A 21,937-nucleotide genomic window follows, 5' to 3' on the forward strand; every position below is an offset into this window, starting at 1 on the left:
AAAGACTAATTTTAATTTTCCATCCAATTGAATTCAAATGAGGCATACCATTAATGTAAACGGCAACACTTTATTGCATTGCGCAATTCGTTTTTCCGCAGTTAACACGTGTCCGCCAGCGATACGCAGGAAAAAATAATAATCCTCGGTGGTGTGGATGTGACACCGACAGTCGGGACGAGCGGAGGAGAGTGAGTGCTCGCCTTAAAAGGAGCCCATAAAAGTTCGCGCTTGGAAACTCACGTAAAACCACTCCAGCGGCGCAGCGGGTTTTTCTTTCCGCCCATCCACCAGCGCCTCGCCACCACTGACCGTCCCGATTAGAAAAAAACAGCAAAAAGCAAACCAATCGAAGCTCCAATTACAAGCCCATCCATCTCGGAGCCTGTTAATTAATTAGCCAGCAGAGTGGCATTTTTTTAACGTGATGGGAAAAGTTTAAATTGAATTCGCCTCAGTGTGCATCAAATTTTAACAAGTATTCTCACAGGGCAGCAGCCACCGTCGGAAATTGGCTTCAACTAGCCGACTCTTGCAGTGATCGGGGATTAAAGTGTAATCTTCAGTTCGTGTGCCTCGTTTGTGCCCGCCAGCTTAACGGCTGAATTTGGGCGAGCAGAGGAAAAAAATAATGATTGAGCTCTTTGCGAACGAAACTTGCACCTCATTAAGAATAAAATTCACGATCTCATTTATAAAAGAGGAGTCTTGAAAAGGCTTCTACCCTTTGAAACGTTTCCATCGACTTAGTCAGGAACTGAAAAAAAACGCACGTCAAGGATGGTTCTGCGTTATATTTTATGCAAATGGTTGAATGTTTTGCTAATTAAGAGTTTTTTGTTGGCCGAGTTAAGTTTGCCATCAAGAAATGCTAATTAGTCGTCCCGGACATAAAAAAGCTTTATTCTGCATAATATACTTAAATTTATGAATAATATTTTAATATTTAAAAACCCTATAATTCTGATTCGTTTTAGTTCCAGGAGGAAATTTAATTCAAAAGCACCATTGGAAGAAAAGTCGGTCTGAAACCCTTTTATCTTTTTCCTTCTAGAGAAATCATTTGCTATTCAAATATATTTTCCATAAATTTTCCGATTTCTTTGCAGCCAAGCGTCGACCTCTCTCTTTTTAAGGGCCGAACTCTTCTGCAAGTCATCGAAAGGCATGCGAGTAAAAAGGGTTCGGAGACCACGTCAGATGTGACTGCTTAGAAATGCGAACGGTATCAACCCTCACTTGAGTGCATCAACAATCTGGCCCAGCATTAATATTTCACCGGCATACGACCCTCGTCGTCTCTTTGAGCGTGTAACCTGTTTTGGCCGCGGCATATTCAAGACCCACCTCCCGAGAACGCCACTCTCAGCATTAATATAAATGAGCACTTAACAGGGCTGGAAATTCAACTTATGCTGCGGTTTTCTGGCCTTTTGCGGTTCCGCACTCTCACTGGAGAGGTTATGTTGAATGCTGTTCCTTACCAAATTTACATGATTGTTTCAAAATAGATCCGTAAAAGGTGGGAAAATGAGTAAAGTCATGAAAGGATTCAACATGAATTGCCAGTCAAACCAGCAGGTACTCCAAAATTTACAATAAAATATTAAAAATATTTGTAATAATTAAAAGCAAAAACTTAACAAGAGAACAAATAACTATTTTTGGAGAAAATTTTTGAATTATTAAAAATTAAAAAATTTAAGCACCAACCTGGATCCTCGGGACTGAATTCCTTTTCTAACTCTGCGAGCTGATCGTCGGCCAGTGTGTTGTGCGTTTGGCTCAGAGGCGCACTGGGCTGCGAGTGGGGCGGTTGAGCAGCGGCTGGCGGGTTGCCGGCGTCACGAGCGCTGCTCTCGGCGGTCTGCTGCTTCGTCTCCTTGCGAGTCTTGTGGCCCCTGAACGCTGCCTGGATTTTGGTGGCGGCCCCTTGAACTTCCGGGTCGTCCAAGTCGATATCTGCGGCACCATTAGGTTGATTAGTGCATGTTTCTTACCGACTCATCTACATAGTGACACAACAGGACCACTCATTCACTCAATGCCAAGTACATACGCGCATTTTTTTTTTAAATATTGCGTTTAAAAAAAATAGCTAGTTTACATGTTTCCGACAACCCTACTTTATTATGGAGTAAAAATATTTCATCTCTCGGACAGAAATACCATGGTGAATAACAAAAAGCGAAAAAATCTTGCTTCAAGAATGGGCTTTTTAGAATCCAAAAATAAACCAGTGTATTTGATTATGCACATGAACAGGCCATCAATTATTCTCAACAATCAAAACAAATTGTGTCAAACACTAATATGGTGTTTGTTACAAGACATGTTATAAAGACCGAAATAGCATTTTTATTTATTTGTTTTCAATTATACTATTGAAGAACTACCTTTTTACTCTGAAAATAAAATAAATACTTAAGTGAAAAAATCCCTTTTAAAATCCCTTTTTCATTGAAAGAAATAACAAAATATTAAAAACCTAACCATTTTTTTGGTTTGTGAAAATATTTAAACTTAAATTTTAATCACAAACAAATCACACAGCTCCTTCAATGATAGGCACAGGCCGACAAGACCAAAAAAATAAACAAAAAGTCTACATGTACATTAGTTTTTTTATACATTAAATTGGTTTTACGATATTAAATTTTGCATTGTGTATATTTTGAATTGACATGAATCATGCGAACTTTTAGTTCTTCAATAGCATTGAATAAAAATAAATAAAAAATTTTTTCAGCTTTTTTCAGACTGTATAACATGTCTTGTAACACACTATATTAGTGTTTTCTGTAAACATAATATATGCAGCAACGACGAGCGCGACCTTGTTTGTCAAAATGGATTTCAGCACATATACAAGAGAACAAGTTACGGAATATTCCCTGAGCACTGCTTGGAAACAAGAGGCCGTGCAGCATTGTGTCCTCTCTTTGTGCAAAACAATATGCAGTCCCTGGTGCGCTATTTTGATCTACAGTGCGTTGATTTAATGAGATCAAACGCAGAGAAGCCCTTATAGTGCGCAAAATGCGCAAATCTTTAGCGTGCGCACTGAAAGGAGGATTCGGGCGGATACGACCCGCTATTATGCAATTACAGCTCTTTTGAGAGGCAAAGCTGATTGGCTTTTGTCGGGGAATATTACGAAAATCTATTTCCAGGGGCCTTTGTTCGAAAGCTGCTTTTGTGTGTTCATGCTCGGAAATTATACGGAATATTTAAAGCACGTCGCTCGTTTTAGACTTCGAAATTAGTTATTCTAGTAGAATAATCCAATCGCGCTATTCATCAAGTTTTGAAAATGGACGAAGAAAATCTCAAAATTTTAGCAACTTTTCTATGCTTATTTACAAACGTTTGTAAGAAAAATGAACTCTTAACAGTGGGCGAGTTATAGAGTCAAATATTTTATATTTTGAGGTTCATGGCCTCAGCAAACAGTTAATAGGAAACACAAGGAGAAATTGGCCCTTTGTGCTGGCGGTCGAGGGTAACAGTAGCATAATGGATACATATAAGCATTGCAAGGGCTGTGGGAGAAACGTTTTTCTCTTCTTTTTGTTAAGAAACAAAACCCCGAGCAGTTCAACTGAAACATTCTTTTGTCTTTGGCCGCTCTCTGTGCTATTGATTTTCCACGCCTGGAAAAAAATTAACAACCAACTAAAAGCACAAACTCGTGGCAACTTTTTCGTCTTGCGAAGCTCATAAAATATTCGCCTTTTTTATTGTGTGCTGCCACCTCCACCGCACGGTTGGAAACATTTTTTATCGGCCCTTGGCGCTTGAATATTTATCTGGTTATGCTTTTTGAATTGCAAAGTTTTTCGTTGGCAACACACGAAACGACTTAATGCACATTTCATGGTTTGCATCTGAAGCCGAATCTCATTTAAAGTGCAAATTTTTATAAAAATATTCACATTTTTCATATATTTCGGGGATAAATAAGCCAAAAAATGTCAGGTAGAATCAATATATTATAGAACTTTGCTCAAGTAAGTTTATAAGAGAAAAGAAATAAAATAATTGTGATAAGCGACGCCCTTAACTGATATTTTGCCTAGTAGGTCGAGTGTGCATATGCACGCGCTTGCAAAGAATGCCCAACTGGGAGCCGTAAAGTTTGCTCATCAACTTTAATATAAAAACTTTTTGCCCTGCTGCGCAAATGTGTCAAGCGTTTTTTCGGTCTCCTCAACTTTATTTGCGTAGCTCGCTTGCTGCTCCTTCGCTTGTGTAAATGAATCCCAAAGAGATATCTCAACCAAGAAGAGGCGCCTCTGGTAAAAGCAAAGCTCGTCTCTGTAAATCATGGTTAGGGCCACAAAAGCAAAGTCCCCTTTCTAGAAACTGCTGCACGTTTGATTTTTTCCAGCGCTATATTTCAGGAGCTGTTTCCGGACTTGCAATTCCCCTTGGGCGGGTATTCTGGAAGTGGTTGGCATTCCTTACACGCGCAGTGCGTCTGCTTAGCAAAGTTTAGCAATTAATATCCATTTTTAAGGCATGACTTAGATGGCTCTCGTCGGGATGAAATGTGGCTTCAGGCTCTTCAGAGAAATTCATCACTTTCACAACTTTAATTTTGAAAAACAAACTTGCAGTGAGGATCTTAACTGCCATTGAAACACTCAACACACAAGAGTAAAACACGCAAAATTTCCCGAACGCCCAATTTAAATAAGGAGCTTAATTAAGTAAATCAACCAAAGAGTAAATAGTTAATTGAATTTTACTTGATCATGCTCTCCATATTTTAGGATTAATAACTTTGAGAAAATTATTAAGATTTTTTTATATGGTACTCAATCCAAACAAAAAACTGAAGTTGGAATAATCTAATAATAATTTGAGTAGGGTCATGAAAAAATTAATTTGAATAAACTCTATTTTAAACTAAAGATTAAATTACTTAACAAGTTAGCACAGGGTATACACATTTAAATCTATAATTAATTATAACATATTTTTCTTCTTAACAGACATGCCACAAAAATCCTGCACGCAAAAGTGAAAAGTTTTCTTTGAGGCTCTCCCTTTCATTCTACGTTTTGCCACTGGCTAGGATGGTTTGACACACAAGTTTTGGGGCTGCGGAAAAGTCGATATGCGTGTCGCAAGTTTTGTCCCCCAAACTCTTCTTGTTCGCGGCACTCTCAGATATACAACTTTAGTGCGCGTCTCCGCCAGTGTTTAATCTAAAAAGTTTTTGTTGACACTGTTTTAGGGCGGATTGCAATCGCTTGCCGATGGGACTCGTTCGACGACTTTTGCTTTGCGCCGCCTTTTGAAAGCTACTTTCAATGATCAATCAATCGACTCCCTCCGCTCTGCCGACTGCAAAATGATGGAGAACGTCCTCAGCGTTGAGAGCGATAAGAAAAATGACCACGCTGCTGGTCTCGGAGACGTCGCACGGAGGTGGTGGCTCCATAATACCCTTGATTGCTCTTGCCAGCTAGGGACTTATTTGCCGCCAAAATAAAATGCGATTAAAGGTATTTTGGGCTGCTTCCTTGATACATTTAAACAAGGATTTGTCACGACTTTGTTAGGGTTCAAAGGCTCAAGTCGCAGGTAATGGAAGTAAACCCACGCTTGTCTCTCAGAAAAAGGGAATCTTATCAAGTGTACGCGTCTTGCCAAAAGCAATTATTGTTATTAGATTAGGGCAACTTTCGCGCACCACCCAGGGATTTAACAAAGTAAACACGCTGCATCCAATTTTAGAGGAGGGCAAATATAAGAGGATGAGTTCCGTATGTGGTAAGAAAAAAGCTGGTTTGTTCGGAAAAGAAAAGCAATTTTCAAGGAAATAAAGTTTGTACAAAGATGCAGCATCTGAACTCTGTCCACCTGAGATACTTTTGAAAGAGCATTAATATATAGGTCTGAACATTCAGCGTTTTATCTTCTATTTGCGTTTTGCAAATATAAGATAACAGGCAGTTGGCGTATAGGACCAATATTGGAATCTTCCATTTATTTCACAACATCATACTTCTTAAGAGAACTTCTTAAATAAATATATAAAACGAGGAGAATTGATTTTTTTTTTTCATTTTTTTTTTCTTTGCAACGAGGTTTGCCCGTTTTCAATTTTTCATGATATCCACCTCGAGTGTAAGGATTCAATTTATTAATTCGCCTGTAATAAAGTTTATCACCTTTAACGATTTACTAAAAAATTGACGCATTCGTGACGTAAGATATAAAATTTTCAGTATTTTACGTGAAAATTTTCTTATCCATACATGCCTATTCTTAAAATAAGCAGGATTATTTTATTCTTAAAGAAGAAGAATGTTTACTTAAATAAATTCTTTCTTCACAAATAAAAAAGCTTGATTAAAAGAAACAAAGGAGAAAGGATCAAGCAAATTGGGTGTCGGAAGCCCCATTTACTCACGATAGGAGCAGCAGGTGCTTCTTCCAGGAACGCGCGGTGCTTCTAGAAAGGAGGCTGCAGAGCAATTGTGTCCCGGGTTTTATCTCTCTCTTGCGCGCTCAACCGGTCGGTCAGAGTCGGTGCAGCTCGCTCGCTCGCACTCCATACCATGAGGGTAGAGCCCAAACCGAAAGCAGGAGCACCAGAGGAGCGCGGGTTTTCCTCCAGATCGATACATACATACATCTCTCGCCGTGTTTTAGGCCCTCTTGCAGTTTTCAACGCCTCGTCGTGCACACAGCGAAATTGACCCTCAGCGCGACACACTAATGGAATTCCTATCTCATTTGGTCACTAATAATGGCGAAACTTAAACACCCCTTGACACAAAAGGAGAACAGGAAATATATCATTATCTCCATCTGCATTTGAAACACTGGCCTTAATCAAAACGTAACTCATTCTCTTTGAAAGCCAATTTTAATTATGCAAACTGCTGATCTGGCATTCTTTACAAGATGGAATATGCATTATTACACTCGGATGACTGGTTATTGCACTCGAGTTGTCTGCAGTATCATTTGCAAACAACGCTCTCACCAACACTCGCTGGGTAATTACTAATTAGGCTGCTGATATCATTATCTACGAGCTCTCAGGAGCTGCTGTGATTCACGCACCAGCGAGTCAACCCATTTAGCAAGAAGTGTTACAGTCGCAGCGCACGACGCAAATTAATTTATGCATTTAAAATTCAAGTAGGAAAGTTTTCTTCACATTATCAGAAAGATTTAATTTATTTAAAAGTGCAAAGCGAAGCAGGATTAAAGCGAGATTAATGAAATACAAATGAGCTTGAAAACTAATTTTTTTGATGCAGAGGAGAATTGAATAAACGGCTTCCGTTTATTCAAAAGCCTGGCGTTTATATTGAGCTCAACATTTGAATAGGAATAAAATCAATTCCGCAACCTGCAGAACGGATGCCGGTCGCGTTTGCTCTCAAGTTCAAATCACCTCACGTCGAATATCTTTCGCAACTGTCGCCAACACGCGGTTTATTAAATAAGAAGAAAAATGGTGCACTAGTGGGTGAAAATATTTGTGATTCCGGCGGCGTCTCTCTGGCCGAGAGGCGGCCCTGGGGCGCGTTTATTTTTCATAGGGTACAAAACTGCTGCGTGATAATATGCGTTCGCTTCCCAAACATTATCAAGTAATCCGTAAATAATTCAATAAAGTTTCCGCTGAGACTGTGCTTGCTAAAAATCTCGTCCCTTGCTTGCTAAAACGCACACAAGCAGTTATTTTCCTTTGGGCGAGGAACAAATTCCACGGCCTAGGCTGTCGTTTGGCGTGTTTTCGCTTGAAAAATCCTCTATCCGGCCCGACTTATGAACGGTCCAAGAATTTTCGCCGTGCCGCACAACTTTATTTATTTTTGCTTCCCAGGCTTCATTGATTTTTGCAATGCGTGCAACGTTAAAAGTCAGCAAAAACGTTTCCATCTGAATATAAATTATAATCAGGGTTAAAAGTAAAATTTTCCAAATCAAAACTGGCATTCATTATTTTGTAATAATCAAAACAAAATAATCGCAATCTCAAAAAATGTCGTAATATTTAAGTATTTTTTTTATTATAAATTTAAAAATATTTTTTTCCTACTTCCTTAATTTTTATGACCTTGATTGACACCATAAAGAAAATTAAAAACTTAAAGGAAAAAAAATTATTACATAAATATAATTATTAATTTTCTTTTGTTTTATTTCTCTTAATTATGAAAAAAAATCTAACAGTTTAGTTACTGTGATTTTGCTAACTGGGTACTAAAACATCAGAACTCGCTTAGGATTTGGCAGTGGTTGGCTCGAGTAGTAGAAGTAACACGTCGGGGTGAAATCGGCATGGAAACCGCATCTGACAAAGGCTGACGATGTGGCTTTGCTCGTCTGCCCCGTGTTGATGTGAGCCAGACAAACTAGAGCAGCAGCCATATAGTGGAATAGATAGCACGCATCATGTTCGCCTACGAGTGAATCGTATCTCAGCTCGTGCGCTAAACGCGAATGATGTTCAACCACGGCATTCTGGTGAAGTTGGAGAACAATAAATATTCAATTGTTGTGTTGTGAAACGCGGCTTTCGACAGCGGGCGAGATATAACTTTGCGTGTTCCATGCCTTTTCCGCTGAATTGGAGACGGAGATTTTTTCTTCAACTTATCTACGAGCGGTACAAAGGTCACTTTCAGAACCCTTTTGCCCATAAAACTTGTTTGGCTTCCGATATGGTGTGAATATTGTTAATAAAGTAGCTTAATATTTGTTTCAAGTACACTGACTTTCTTCCTTTTAGTTGAAAAATATTACATAAATCAAAATAAACCATCTATTTACTTAATTTCAAATAGAAAAATTACAGTTTGATTCAATTTCTTCGGTTCTGTTTTTTTTTTGTCAGGTTTTAAATTAATAATTTTCGTCCAAAAGTTCAATGTTCTCGTCATTTCAAATCATTGTTTTCCTTGATTTTAATCCTGTGGAACTCTCAAAGTTCAAACAGGCAAACAATAGCACCTTCGTGCAAGTTAAAAGGTCATGAAAGTTGAATGAATAGTCGTGAGAGGGCAGAAAAGCACGCGTTGGTCATAGAGTCACAGATCGATGATTTTTCCGAGTAGTGAACTGCGCGCCAGGGCATATTAATCACCTATGGCCGAGCTTTATCCCCCCCATGCACTCGGCGTTTCTCCCTTTAATCTGCTGTTAGTAAACAAAACAGCAATATGGCTGATAACTGTAATTTATACTTTTGCAGATAAAATAAATCGTTTCTCGTCATCCTCTCCCTATTGGAGCTCATCTAAAATGGCTTTTGCACCTTCCATAAATAACACCGTATCGAATTTAATGAAAATTTAGTTTCTGTTGTGCAAGTTTATTTTGAAGGTTAAAACTGAAAATTCAAATTCTAATTTTTACTCCATAATTGCTTTTTTAAAGCTCCTCAAAAAAAGCACAAATAAAATGAATGAAATTACTGAAGCCGTGTTCTTTTGCATACTTTAGAATAATTACGTGCCCCTAAACGTTGCAAGTGTTTATATGTTTTCATTATCAAAAAGCTTACACACAGATTTTTTTTATAAGCCAGCAAGGTCTACAAGTAATTAGTATTCCGCGCCGAGTGCCCAACTGCTTTTTCAACAGCGGCGGTTATCTCTAACCGACCATCTAAATGAGTATATTGCCCATGTTGTTTTTCTTGAAAGCAACGTGCAATTGAAATCATAAAGATCAAGATAACATGGAAATACAAACGATCTACAGGAAAGGTTGGTAACAAAAATGTATTTTAACACTTGCACAAGACCAAAAATAGCAAAAAAATATTTGATGTATATTTTTGATGACTGAAGGATAAAAGTTGGCGAAGAACCTTTTTTTATTTATAACTTTAGGAAAACTTTAATTGGAACTTGAACATTAAATTTCATACTTATCAAAGTTCTTCTAGAACTAACATTTACCTCACATTATGAATATTCATCTTCAAAATTGCCTCCGCAGGAGTAAGCACGACTGGAAGTTTAATCTGTATTTACTGATGCCCTCCTTTAACAAAAGAAATTCAGTCCGTGACATTCTAAGGGCTGGTTGACTGAGATAATAATCATTACGATGCATGAGTCGCGCGAGAGTTCCAATGACAAGTCAAGGCAATATTCGCTGCCATCATGCAAATTTCAGGTAGTCCTTGGGGACACATCCATGCGCGTGTGTAAGAGCGCGAGACTGAAACTCTAATGAGATTCTCTGTCGTTGAAAAAGCCAGACTAGATTACTTTTACAAACACATAATGGAGTGAATTAAAAATTTGAAATAATTTATATAATAAAAATAAATAAGTAAACATTTGTTATAAGAGCTGAAAATGGACCCAAAGTTAATTATTTAAAATTTGAAGAAAATTGTCAACTTTTTAAAATTCATGGGAGGTACCAAGTGTTTTGCCGGGGCCGCTTAAGCCATTTATTTGGACAAGGGTACGCAATATTTGCACCTGGTCGCTCGTTTTTTTTAAGACCAGGGCTGGCAGGGCTATAGTGAGCAATAACTAAATAGCCTATACATTCACAATAAAGCATCGCAGACACGAAAGCAGTTCTTAAGTGCAGCCATAAATCAACAAAGATTAACCACGCAAAGCAATTAATTATCTAGCATTAAACGCACAAGATTCAACTGGGCAATAACACAAGTAGCGCATTGGATGTGCCATAAAGTGATTACGAGATTAGAAACGGGTGCATCATCGCGTGAGGCGATACCATTGTTCGCAATTTCGCATTGTGCAAGATGTTTCCACATATCTGCATCCGATGGGGTTGTAAATTGCCAAGTGGAGAAGCGCTCAGGCGGAAAGCGAGTGTAGCGAATTGGGCCAAATTATCGACTTTCCCCAGCTCCTCTTACTCAGCGAATATCTCCAGCATTTTTCGCCACTTTTGTCAGCCACGGACCATGACAATGTCTTGTGGTATGTATCGATCAATACCCTGAAGAACAAGTTCCGTAGCACAGTTTAAAACTTTTACCCGAGCGAAGTTTCATTTATGGAAAAAGTTTTGCCGCAAGAATCTGAATCTGGTGATATTAATAATTTAAAATTATTTCTTGTTACACATGCAACAGCAGAAATTGATAAAAAAAAGTAAACAAAATTTTAAATTGCTTTATGGATTAACCAACACTACACGTAACAAGAGTTTACAGGAACGGCGAAGTTTAGTTTTAAATAAAAGGGACCAATATTTTTGAAGATACGCAGCGGATGTAAAGCACGCGGTTTTGTGGTTATAGCGCCTGCAAGCTTTTAGGTATGCAAACATCCCGGCACGAGTGACAAGCAAATTGCCTATATTCCTATATACCAAACAGCTCTCAATTTCCAGCAACCGATCGAGGGCCATTTATAATAACAAAGAGTGCTGCTTTTATCCCTGTACGTCGTTCGCGAAACTTGAGAGTGCTACACTTTCCTGAGCCGGCCATAAATATGAAAAGGAACCGGTGATGGATTGGCCGCGTGCCCTAATTACGTATTCGATGTGAAAGTGTTGTGCAGGGGACCATTTTTCGCACGCAGCCGGCATCACTATCCAGCCAGTGGACGGACCTTGTGATTTATGAACGACGTGCATCGAGTGCAAAATCGGATCACTGGAAAGTGCTCCAGGTGTTCTGGCTGCTGCTGAATACACGCAAAAAATATTCGCAGTAAAAATTAAAAAGCAATTAATGTTTAAAAAAAATATGTTCAAATTTCTTCCTCTGCTTATGTATATTTTGGTTAATTTTATTTTCTCATTACCTTTTGTTAAAAACTGTATATTTTTCAAATATAATGAAAATATCTAAGTTATTACAAGCTAGGAAACTATTCATGAAGATTAGCTGCGTTTGTAAAAATAATACGTGCAATCAGGTTTTTATTGTCTTTATAATTTTCCGTTTTCCACATACTAATTATTCAAATTTGTATGTAAGTGGGATATAATTGAATTCTTATTTGAATATAGAGCACACTTTAAATTTTTTTCTGGCGCACCAGACATTAGAATAAAATCGATCGCGTCCACTCGGTCACTATTTCTGGAGCGAGTACTTCACTTAGCGGTTAAACCGTCTTGACGTACGTGTTTGATTTGCAATTCAAATTAGGAAGTATGAAAATAAATGGTTTGTTGGCGCTGCACAGGTGAATGGGCTGTTTTCGTTGCGCCAGCAGAGCTAACGAGGTCGTTCCTCTTCAACAGTTTCTGCTGCTGCCAGTAGACGTTTTCCGGAGCAGATGCGGGAGAAATGAATGCCCTTTTTTACTGTGCGTTCTGCCACGAAACGGTCCAATTTTGCTCCCGACCTTTTCAAAAGCGTTTCTTTTCCTTTCAACGAAAAGAGGTTTTCATTTGCATGTGTATGGAGAAGTTCACAAATTTATACAAAAATGTGGGCCGGCAAAGAAAAATTGCGTGTTAATGGTGAGATCCTTTGTGGAATTGAAAAGAAAAAATTATTTTCAAGAAGTAAATAATCTTATCATACAGGCATAGGAAAAATATTACATTATATTTTCATATTTTAGTCGGCAAGCTCATTGCATATTTTTCGAGAAATATTATCAAAAGAAAAATCCACAAGCCAATTAATTATCACACTAGCTTGGTCAAGGCATAAATCTTTAGTGAGTTCTTGCATTATCTGTCTCGCGTGCTACAAAGTCTTTGCTAAACAAAGGCAAGAAATCTAAAACGACACATGTGGGTAAAAATTTGTGATAAATTTCTTTGCTTTCCATTATCCAAGGTTTGTTGGTTTTATAAAAATAATTTTATTTATTACTTTTAAGCGGCCGATGGTTCCAGATAAAATTCAATAGTTTTAGTATCATTTTGCAAGTGAGAAAAAACTATTTTTATTGACCCGAATAAAAGCGACTGCCTGTTGCTATGCTAAAGCAAATGACCCTTTTCTTTAGACTCGAGCACCGGAATAATTTTGATCAGGCTAGTGATTCTGATTACCCCAAATATTATTCAAATAGAGCACGGTTTTGATGCGCATTGACTTGTGCCATAAATTTGGAATTAATGGTGCGTTGTAGTTCACAGTGTAATATTGAAAATTAAGCTCTTTATAATGAAATTTAATAGCTTTACGCAAACAAAACAAATTTATTCTGTTTGTGCTCGCAAAGTGCTTGCGTTTGCTTTTGCACAATTGAATGGATTTCATTAATAATAGCGAGCATGAGCCGAGTGCAATTTAATGTGGCGTCTGCCAATTTATCGTGCGTACGCGGCAACAATATTTACGCTGTGAAACAAACACACGGCCAGGTCAGCCGACCGATCGATTTGGCAATTTCCAAGCGCGTGCATTATGCACCTCTCTACGTGGCTAATCAGCGCCATAGTAACGAACTTCGTATGCATATTAATTAATCCATAGCTTCCTCTCACATCTCGTTAATTAATCAGCCTTTTTGTTCGTAGCCATTAATGTTCACTCGGCCAAGTTTAATTTTGCGCAGCAATTTTCAGCATGTGCGAACATATTCACCAGAACAGCATTAAATTTAAATAATATCTCTTTTTTTGAAGCTCTGCCGCTCTTACGTAATATTTTTGGGCGGAGAAGAGCCCGGTGATTTTTTTGTTTTTTAAAGAATCTTGAGCGCTACACGCAAAGAATTTTCTTTTTATTTTTCATGAAAGCCCACCGCTTCATTCTATACGTCTCTCTTGGCTCCATCTCAAAAAAATTAGTTTCTGAAAAGCAGAAGGCATCCATATTTAAGTCTCAAGAGGGAAATACATGCCAAAAGGCATTTTGCTTTTTCCTTTGACATTAATTTATGCTTTAAGGAAATTTAATTTTGACAAAAGCACAAACGTTTTTGTTTAAAGCTTCCTTGAAATTATATCATTATTAGGTCTTTGAATAATTATTTCTGGAATTTTGCTATGTTTCGCTCACTTCGTTTTTGTTGACGTAATAAGCAAAATTGCTACAGATACAAATGATAATGGACATTTTAGACTCAAAGCTATTTAAAAACATTATTAATGCATGACGTAAGCTACATAAAACTGCATAAACATTTATTGCAAAAGCTAAATTTAAAAATTAATTTAGAGAATTAGAAATATGCCTCTAATACTTTTTAAAAAAATTTTCAAAGAAGTTTTTGAAATGAAAACTAAAAAAAGTGATGTTCTTACAGATGCAAAAACAGATAAAATGGCAGTTCATTTTACAATTATATCGGTTTGTTTGAATCTTCATATTCAAACGTTGGTGACATCATTTTGTCTCTTAGAAGTACAAAAAATAATGTAGACACCATAAACGTTTAACTCCTCCGAATTTCCATAAGCAAAACACACGACAGTTGAAACACGAAACACGACAGATCCGTGCGAACATGCTGGTGGGAGGTAAAAACAATGCGCCTTGAGACTTGTCGTAATTACAAAGCGCCCACGGATTTATCAAAGGGTGCAATCGGCGGCTTATTTTTTATTATTACTCTCGTCAGCGAGAAAAACGGTTGGCAGACTGGAAATCAGAGCACGTGAGCCCCGCTCCCGGCACATATAAAGCCAAGTGTCACGCACGCCACAAAAAGGCTCCGTGCGCGCAGCCCTGGGGACTCATTTGAATTTAAGAGACGCCTTTATCGAGAGAGCGAGCCTTGTAATTCGGAGCGGCCCCTTCGCCAACATTCTGACGCGGGGCGCCCGAATTAAGTGTTAAAAATAGAGCAAGCCGCCTGCACGATCATTATGCTTAGGGCACCGGGTCAGTCTGCCCGAGTGAATTAATGTTTTTTTTTTACTCTTCGTCTTCGCGGTGACCGTGGGGAGGAAAGAAAAGGGGAAAAAGCAGCAGAAGAGATATATATATAAAAAGTAAAGCCGTGCGCTAGGGTAGTGTATGGGCCATTAGGGCATGCCATATTTCACGTAGTCCCTCTCGGACCCTCGAATTTTATTATCATTCTTTCTCGTCACGACTCATTACAAGAGCGGACAGACCTACTTTTGTCATAGAAATATGAACCCAAAATATATAGAGAACTTTAATCAGGCACGAGTGGAATACAAATTATTCGCAGGGTTGTTTTGTTGTGTCGGAGTGGCTTGTTTCCTTCTCTTTTTATATTCATTGTAGTGCTCACTTGTTATTGCAGAGTCAACAGCAATCATTATTACTTGGTTCAGCGACAACGGAAATCTCCATTCAGATAACAGCGGGCCGGTGGATTGGCGAAAGTTATTTGCCACATCACCAATCAATAATGCCAAAGTTTATTCACCCTGCCGCCTTATTTGCCGGTTGTTTTTATTTTTTTTCCGTATTATTTATTCCAAGGGTGCGACCCGTCTGGTGCGGAATCAATATGTATTGCGACTGGCAATTTACTTTGCTTTGGCGGTGTAATTTTGCGGCATTAATAATGTACAGGTCATCACCGCGGCCGTGATGGATGCGATGCGCCAATACAAACACTTTCCGTGACATAAGCAAATAAATGGTGAAAGTGGATTGCTTCCGGCTCGCCAAAAGTGAATTAATATATTATTTTGGTACTCCAAAAAGACGGAAGTTTATTTAAAAAAAAAAAAAAAAACTGTTGGTTTCGCGATTGCATAAAATATGAACGATCAATGTTAACAAGTAAAAATTCAAATATCATCAGATTATTATAATTGTATTTTAAAAATTATATAACTCGCAAAAATAATTTTAAAATATAAATAAATTTGGTGAAAAATGCAGCAAAAACACCCAAAACAAACCGCATCAAGTCTTTGAAAATATTCAATCCGACTGTAACAGAGCACAACAAAAATTTTGACAAGCAAGACTATTTAATATCATGCATCGTGTTTGACCTGTTGTGTGAGATAATAAACAAATTGAATTGAATTTTATACGCATTCAAATTCATCTTTTAAGAAAAAACTGACTCGTTTAAAATATAAAAAAAGGCTTTTTATGATAATGATCATAGAAAAGGGAGGTTTGTATGAAGAAGTTGACACTCAAAGAAATGATCATGGAAGTGAAGAAATCGGGCTTTTTCCTCGTTGTTTATTCAACAAAACAAAAGGGAGGGTTTTAATATTATTAAAAGTTTTAGTTTTGTGCTTCTTTAAAAAAATCTGCTGCTTTTTTTATGATAAATAAATCCTATCTCTGAATGGTTCCATTTGTCAATGAACTGATTTGAAACTATCAGCCATTCATGTCTCTCACTATAGGGTTAGAAGGAATAATAATATTCGACGGCAAATTTACATAATAATAAATCTGATAGAGTAATCGTAATAAGGAACATAAAATTAAAAAGTTTTCAATTTAAAAAATTCATTCCTCTCAAAAAAATTTACTATCTTTGAATTAAAAAAAAAATCAATAAATTATGTGTTGTATTGATCATCTCAATTTAATAAATTAAAATTTTCCTTGAATTCATTCACACCAAACTTGATTCCATGGCAAACAAAATTATTAAAAATTTTCAGGATCCTTGTTTTGCAAGTTTAGTGAAGCACGTATAAAATTTTAATGACAAATTGAAACGTTTGAGTTTTGTTCTTTCTGGGTTGGAATGAAATTTATCTCGATTTTGTTGCATTACTCACCCACGACTTCTTCGACCTCCTCCATGGCCTGCATCCTGGCATGGTCGGCCATCCGCATTGCAGCGCCGGTGCCGTTTGCGAGCATGGCGTTGGCCTCGTGGCCCATCGCGTCCCTGAAGCCCTCCGTGGGCGCCGACGGCTTGACCATGAGCGGATCTGCAAAGTTGCTCGGCTGCACGGGCATAACAGCATCCTTGCTCGAGTTGCAGCCCATGGTGTCCGCTGCGGCACATAAAGTCCTTCGAGCTCTGAGCGAGGCCTGCTGGCCGTCGCAGAAAAGCCCACTATAACTATAGCGAGTCCCCGCGACCTAGAGATTGTTTTCAAAACAAACTCAGTCAGCAGTCAAAGGAAGTGGTCGTGCGACGTGCATGCTGCTGCGCGGACGGCTTCGATCTGCCCTGCACGTACGGTGCTGGGCCAGAGCCTTAAGAATGTGAAGTCGATATAATCGCGTGCCTGCATCGCTAAACAGTTTTGTTATATTGCTAACACGCGGATGGAGACGGTGGTGCGGTAGGGGAGGAGAGTAGGAAATTTGCGATAAACTGAACTAAATTTAGCAGGCAAAGGAGGGGAAACATTTATTTCCTTAGTAAGTTATAATTGGGTTAATAACAAAAATTATAAGAAATGAAAAAAAATGACGATAATTTTTTTTATGTAACTCATCCGCTATTTGCACGTTGAGCCTAATTTAAAAAAAAGCCGAAAAAAATTTAATCCTGAAAAATTCAAGATTTGAGAACAAAGCAAAATAAGTGAATTTTGATTTACAAGCTTTGAAAGATTAATCTAAGAATTTACGAATTTTAATAGTTGGAAAATCTTTTATTTTTTGAAGCTCCAAAATTACAAAAATAGATTAAACTGTCGTGAAAATAACTACATACTGTATAGCAAAATAATTAATATTTAATGATATTTAATAATGTAAAAATGTTTTTAGATATGGCTATATTATGTTAGTTCACTGTTTTTTTTTTCTGCCAAAAAATTGGAAAGAGAAAAACGTCGAGCTAGGGCAGGACAAAAGACCCAGAAGCCTATTGTTAATTAATTGATTTAATTTATGAGCTTACTTAAATCCAAATGTTTATGTTATGTTCACAAATATTTTATTTTATGCTGTGATTTATAATATTAAAATGAAAAATATTGTGAAATGTATCTTTCAGCATCTTTTAATATTTCATGCAGATCTCTCATTTGAATCATTTCTCTATTCAAGCTTGCTGCAAAATTAATATTTCGAGATAAAAACAAAAATAATAAAAATTAGCAAATTAATAAAACTAATTCAAAATGATAACATTGTAAATTTAGAATTTATGCATATTTTATTATTTCCATTCAATACATACACATAAATGCAATTGCAACACAAAAATCTTAAAATGATAGAAATGATAGAATTGTATGTATGTATAAGCGACTGTCTCACAATCAGCCTGCCAAGCACATCCGCCTTGCAGTTTTCAAAATCTCGCGGCAATTTTATGCAAGATGGCTGCTGAAAGAGAGTCCTCTATAGCATTAAAACCCTAAAGATAAAAATAAAATCAAAAACAAACTAAACAAAGCCCCATGCAAGGCCCCATATGGCCCATGCCCCATGTGGTTTGGAATTGTTGAAAAGTGTGGATCTGTTGGTCGGTGGGTTGTTTTTACTTTTTTACCTTTTACATAACTTGTGGATAACGCATACTCTTTGTTAATTAATTTGCATACATACATAACTATGTATGTAAACATATTTTTGCCATGCTTTTTTTTTGCTCTAGAAGAACAATTAATTTTACCTAATTTTTGCCTTTCCAGCTATATAAATACAATACAATAAAATCTGAAAATGATCGAAGAGGAGCTAGAATTAGGCACGGTTGATTTGGGATTTGCTGAAAAATGCGAACCTTGGAAGCTTCAGAGTCACTTCTTCCCAAGCAAAATCGGCGGCAAACCAGCCTGGTTGAACCTGCAGGACATCCCCTCTGCTGACCGCGTCCAGTGTAGGGTTTGCCAGGGTCCCTGCATCTTCCTGTGCCAGGTCTACGCTCCCATTGAGAGCCAGGACGAGTGTTTCCACAGGACGATATTTATTTTCATCTGTCCTAACGTGGATTGCTGTCTACCCAACCAAAGTGACAATTTCAAAGTTCTCCGATGCCAACTCAGTCGGCGGAATGATTTTTTCTCAGTCAACCCTCCAGTGGAGTCTCCGCACACCTTACCAGAGAGGAGAGTTGAAGAGCTGACAAAGGTCTGCAGGGTTTGTAACTTGAAAGGAACGTCACATTGTGGCAAGTGCCGCAATGTAAACTACTGCAGCCGTGAGCATCAAGTTGCTGACTGGAGAGCCGGACATAAACTGGAGTGTGCTGCTAATGAAGGTTGGATAGAAATCTATCTAGTTTGTTCAATTCATAATTTATTTATTAAAGTTAATCCTCAAAGACCGCTGCCTCTGTTGCTGCCTGAATGGGAAATTGAAACGGAACCCGAGCCCGACATTGATGATCTACGAGGTGGGAAAGTGGAGAGATCAGATGAAGAGAAGCTTAAGGAATATGAAAGTCTTGTAAATGCTGGAAAAGCCGGAACTTTGCATGGTAGATTTGACTCAGTAAATTATGAACCAATTTTTAATGTGAGGATAATATATCAATAGATACTTCTGTGGATGCTGACCTGAATGCCATGGCCGGAGAAAAGGAAGACCAAATTTTCAAGAAATTCAAAAAGAGAATTTCTGAAATGCCAAAGCAAATTTTGCGGTATGAGAAGGATGGAACGCCTCTGTGGGTTTGTGGAATTAACCAGCCAACGTCTATTCCTCCGTGTGAATATTGCGGTAATGAGAGGACTTTCGAATTCCAGGTAAATAATTAAATTGTATGTAGTTATTTTTGTGCATTGAAAAACTATTTCTCAGGTTTTGCCTCAGATGTTAAATTACCTTTCCCTTGATCAAGTTGGAAAGAGTATTGATTGGGGCACTTTGGCGGTGTTCACTTGCAAGAATAGCTGCTCGTCTGGTGACACATACAAAGCAGAATATATTTTCAAGCAAGACATTTTGCAATAAAAAATTTTAAGAGATAAAAATTTGGTTTTGATTTATTTTCAATTTTGTATGGCGCTACCAAATCAGAAAACTTTGTTTGCAAACAATTTCGATTACTAATTTTTATTAAATGAAATTATAATATTCTAGTCACGGTTGCATTGGTTTTAACAAACACAGAAGAACGCAAAACAAGAGGGCAGGGTTTCCAGGACGAGTGTCATTTTTTTCAACAGCAAGTTAACTTAATTAACACTTAATCTGTCTCCTGGTCCTATACAAAAAGGCGTTGTCACTTTAAAAAGCAGGTTAGTTGCCTGAAGTGAAGATAATGTGGCGACAGAAATAAATGATGACAGCAAATCTCACATTCAACAGCTGAACCAGAAACAACACCCGACAGTCTGTTCGGCCGCTCTTCGACACACCGTGGCCAACACGTTCCGATCCACTCGTTCAATAATTAATTTGATTTGCAGTTAGACAGGGTTACTCTACATAAATAGCAAGAGTTCATATTTTTTTGTTTCTTCAGCGTAGCCACAGTTTAAGCCTGAGAGCGTCCACGCCATTCAAGTAGTATCGAAAGAGGCGTTTATCCCGAACGAACCCCAGGTTTTCATACAGTCGAAGTGCTGGTTTGTTGGTGATTTCAGTTTCAAGGACCACCTAATAGCATTTAACAATTAGCATGCTTCAAATAATTAAACATTGAAATAATTTACCTCATCAGCGTCATCTGCAATCATTGCCCGAATTGCCATCAGAACTAGGTTAGAGCCTAAAAATAAATCAAAACAACTCAATTTTAGATCAAGTATGCTATTAATTATTTAAGAGAAAGCAGATGAGCTAATATAAAGAACTGAAGACATTTGCATTAGAACGCACATCCTTTAGGCCAGCCCAAATGTAGTGCAGTAATTTACTGTGAATTGTGATTTTAATTTAATTGTACATAATGGTGACAGTACTGAGTTATTTTTTAATTTTATATTTTTACCTATCCGCTTTTTTCTGTGCTTCTCATCTACGGCCAGCATGGCAATGTAGCCCCTCTTCAAGACTTTTCGATGTAAATCTAACTTGCAGACAATGGCTCCAACACACTCTTCGCCACACATTGCCTGCAAAAGGAATGGAAAATTAATTTGGGTCAGCAATAAATGAGGGATGATTTTTTTTGTCCAGTCACCAAGCATGTATGATGCTAAAAATAAAAATTTTTGAAATTTTTTTTTACCAAGAAGCACAATTTCGGCCAGTTATGAATGAAGTATCGGTAGGTGTATATAGAGTAGGGCTCGGACAGATCTTTCTGTATGAGGCGCATGATGTCCGGCATCTGCAGCTCGGACTCATAAGAGACATAACGTATGTCTGATGCTGGGTTTTCCTCCTTTGCAGACTTTTGGCGACTCTCCTCGTGGCTTGAACTGTATCCACTCGACTCCTCACTATGGCATGGGACAGGTTCACTCACACAGTCTGCACTTTGACTAGAGCAAGGCTGGACGTCCGGACAGCAGTGTGGTGTGCTGTCCACCCCGTTAATCACCACCCCGTTAACCGCACCCTTCAGACTCAGTCTGTCCTTGAGTTGTGTAGAAATGCTTTTGTCCATCTGCTGTTCCTTAACTGTGTCTGGGCCACCAGGGCAGCGCCCTGAGCCATGCGAAGACTCGGGACAGGGCCCGTGCTGAGCGGGCCTCTGCGTGTCCATCGGCGCCTTTGACGGGTCTAACGGTGGAAGAATTGAATCGTGCGGCGCTGCTGGACACTCGAGGGCATCGGAGCGCTCATTTTCAGGACGCTCTTGTCATCGCTCGCCCCCAAAAGCTTGGGCGACTCATGAAAAATAACAGAAGTCTTACAGAACTTCAGCGATGACCACCATATTGGTCGGACAAACGAGCAGAGACAGCGGCGGCCAAAGCGCGAAATTCAAAATTTCCAGCATGATCAGCTGCTTTGAAAAACATTTAGCAAGTTTTGGAAAAATCAAGTTTTCCAATAATTTTGACAAATAAGAGGCGATCATCGAATCTTTGGCCATTCATTTGAATACAGGTTGTAAGTGAGCTTAAAATATTCCAAATATTCATAAGCTTATCACATTAAAATGATCTTTTCAGCATTACGTAACATAATTGGCAGATTTCAAATTTTTATTCCTTTTTTGTCTTAAAAAACATCAAAATTATTTACTGTAAATTTTGTAAGTTTAGTATTATTTGTTATTTTTCCTAT

The 21,937-nt window shown here is 38.0% G+C and overlaps 3 protein-coding genes across 3 annotated transcripts in view; 1 reads left to right on the forward strand and 2 right to left on the reverse strand.

Annotated features, from left to right (window-relative positions):
- Positions 1-16,991, reverse strand: part of LOC132201090 (neuromodulin) — a 37,826-nt gene extending 20,835 nt beyond the window's left edge. Inside the window, exons 1-2 of the mRNA XM_059626994.1 lie at positions 16,624-16,991; positions 1,714-1,962 (exon numbers count right to left, since the gene is read on the reverse strand). Of these exons, the coding sequence (XP_059482977.1) occupies positions 1,714-1,962; positions 16,624-16,837 (463 nt within the window). The 5' untranslated portion in view covers positions 16,838-16,991. The remainder of the gene's footprint in view (positions 1-1,713; positions 1,963-16,623) is intronic.
- A 1,167-nt stretch (positions 16,992-18,158) lies between these two features.
- Positions 18,159-19,714, forward strand: LOC132201367 (programmed cell death protein 2). The gene is made up of 5 exons (XM_059627491.1): positions 18,159-18,279; positions 18,445-19,013; positions 19,065-19,232; positions 19,292-19,500; positions 19,556-19,714. Exons 2-5 carry the CDS (start codon positions 18,476-18,478, stop codon positions 19,706-19,708), a joined length of 1,068 nt encoding a protein of 355 aa, XP_059483474.1. The 5' UTR covers positions 18,159-18,279; positions 18,445-18,475; the 3' UTR covers positions 19,709-19,714.
- A 65-nt stretch (positions 19,715-19,779) lies between these two features.
- LOC132201371 (N-alpha-acetyltransferase 30-like) lies at positions 19,780-21,608 on the reverse strand. The gene is made up of 4 exons (XM_059627496.1): positions 20,931-21,608; positions 20,691-20,814; positions 20,413-20,468; positions 19,780-20,356 (listed from the first exon to the last, which is right to left on the reverse strand). Exons 1-4 carry the CDS (start codon positions 21,408-21,410, stop codon positions 20,219-20,221), a joined length of 798 nt encoding a protein of 265 aa, XP_059483479.1. The 5' UTR covers positions 21,411-21,608; the 3' UTR covers positions 19,780-20,218.
- Between the last annotated feature and the right edge of the window lie 329 nt (positions 21,609-21,937).

Source organism: Neocloeon triangulifer, unplaced genomic scaffold (genome assembly GCF_031216515.1).
Source record: "Neocloeon triangulifer isolate White Clay Creek 2 clone unplaced genomic scaffold, ASM3121651v1 ptg000014l, whole genome shotgun sequence".
Lineage (NCBI taxonomy): Eukaryota > Metazoa > Arthropoda > Insecta > Ephemeroptera > Baetidae > Neocloeon > Neocloeon triangulifer.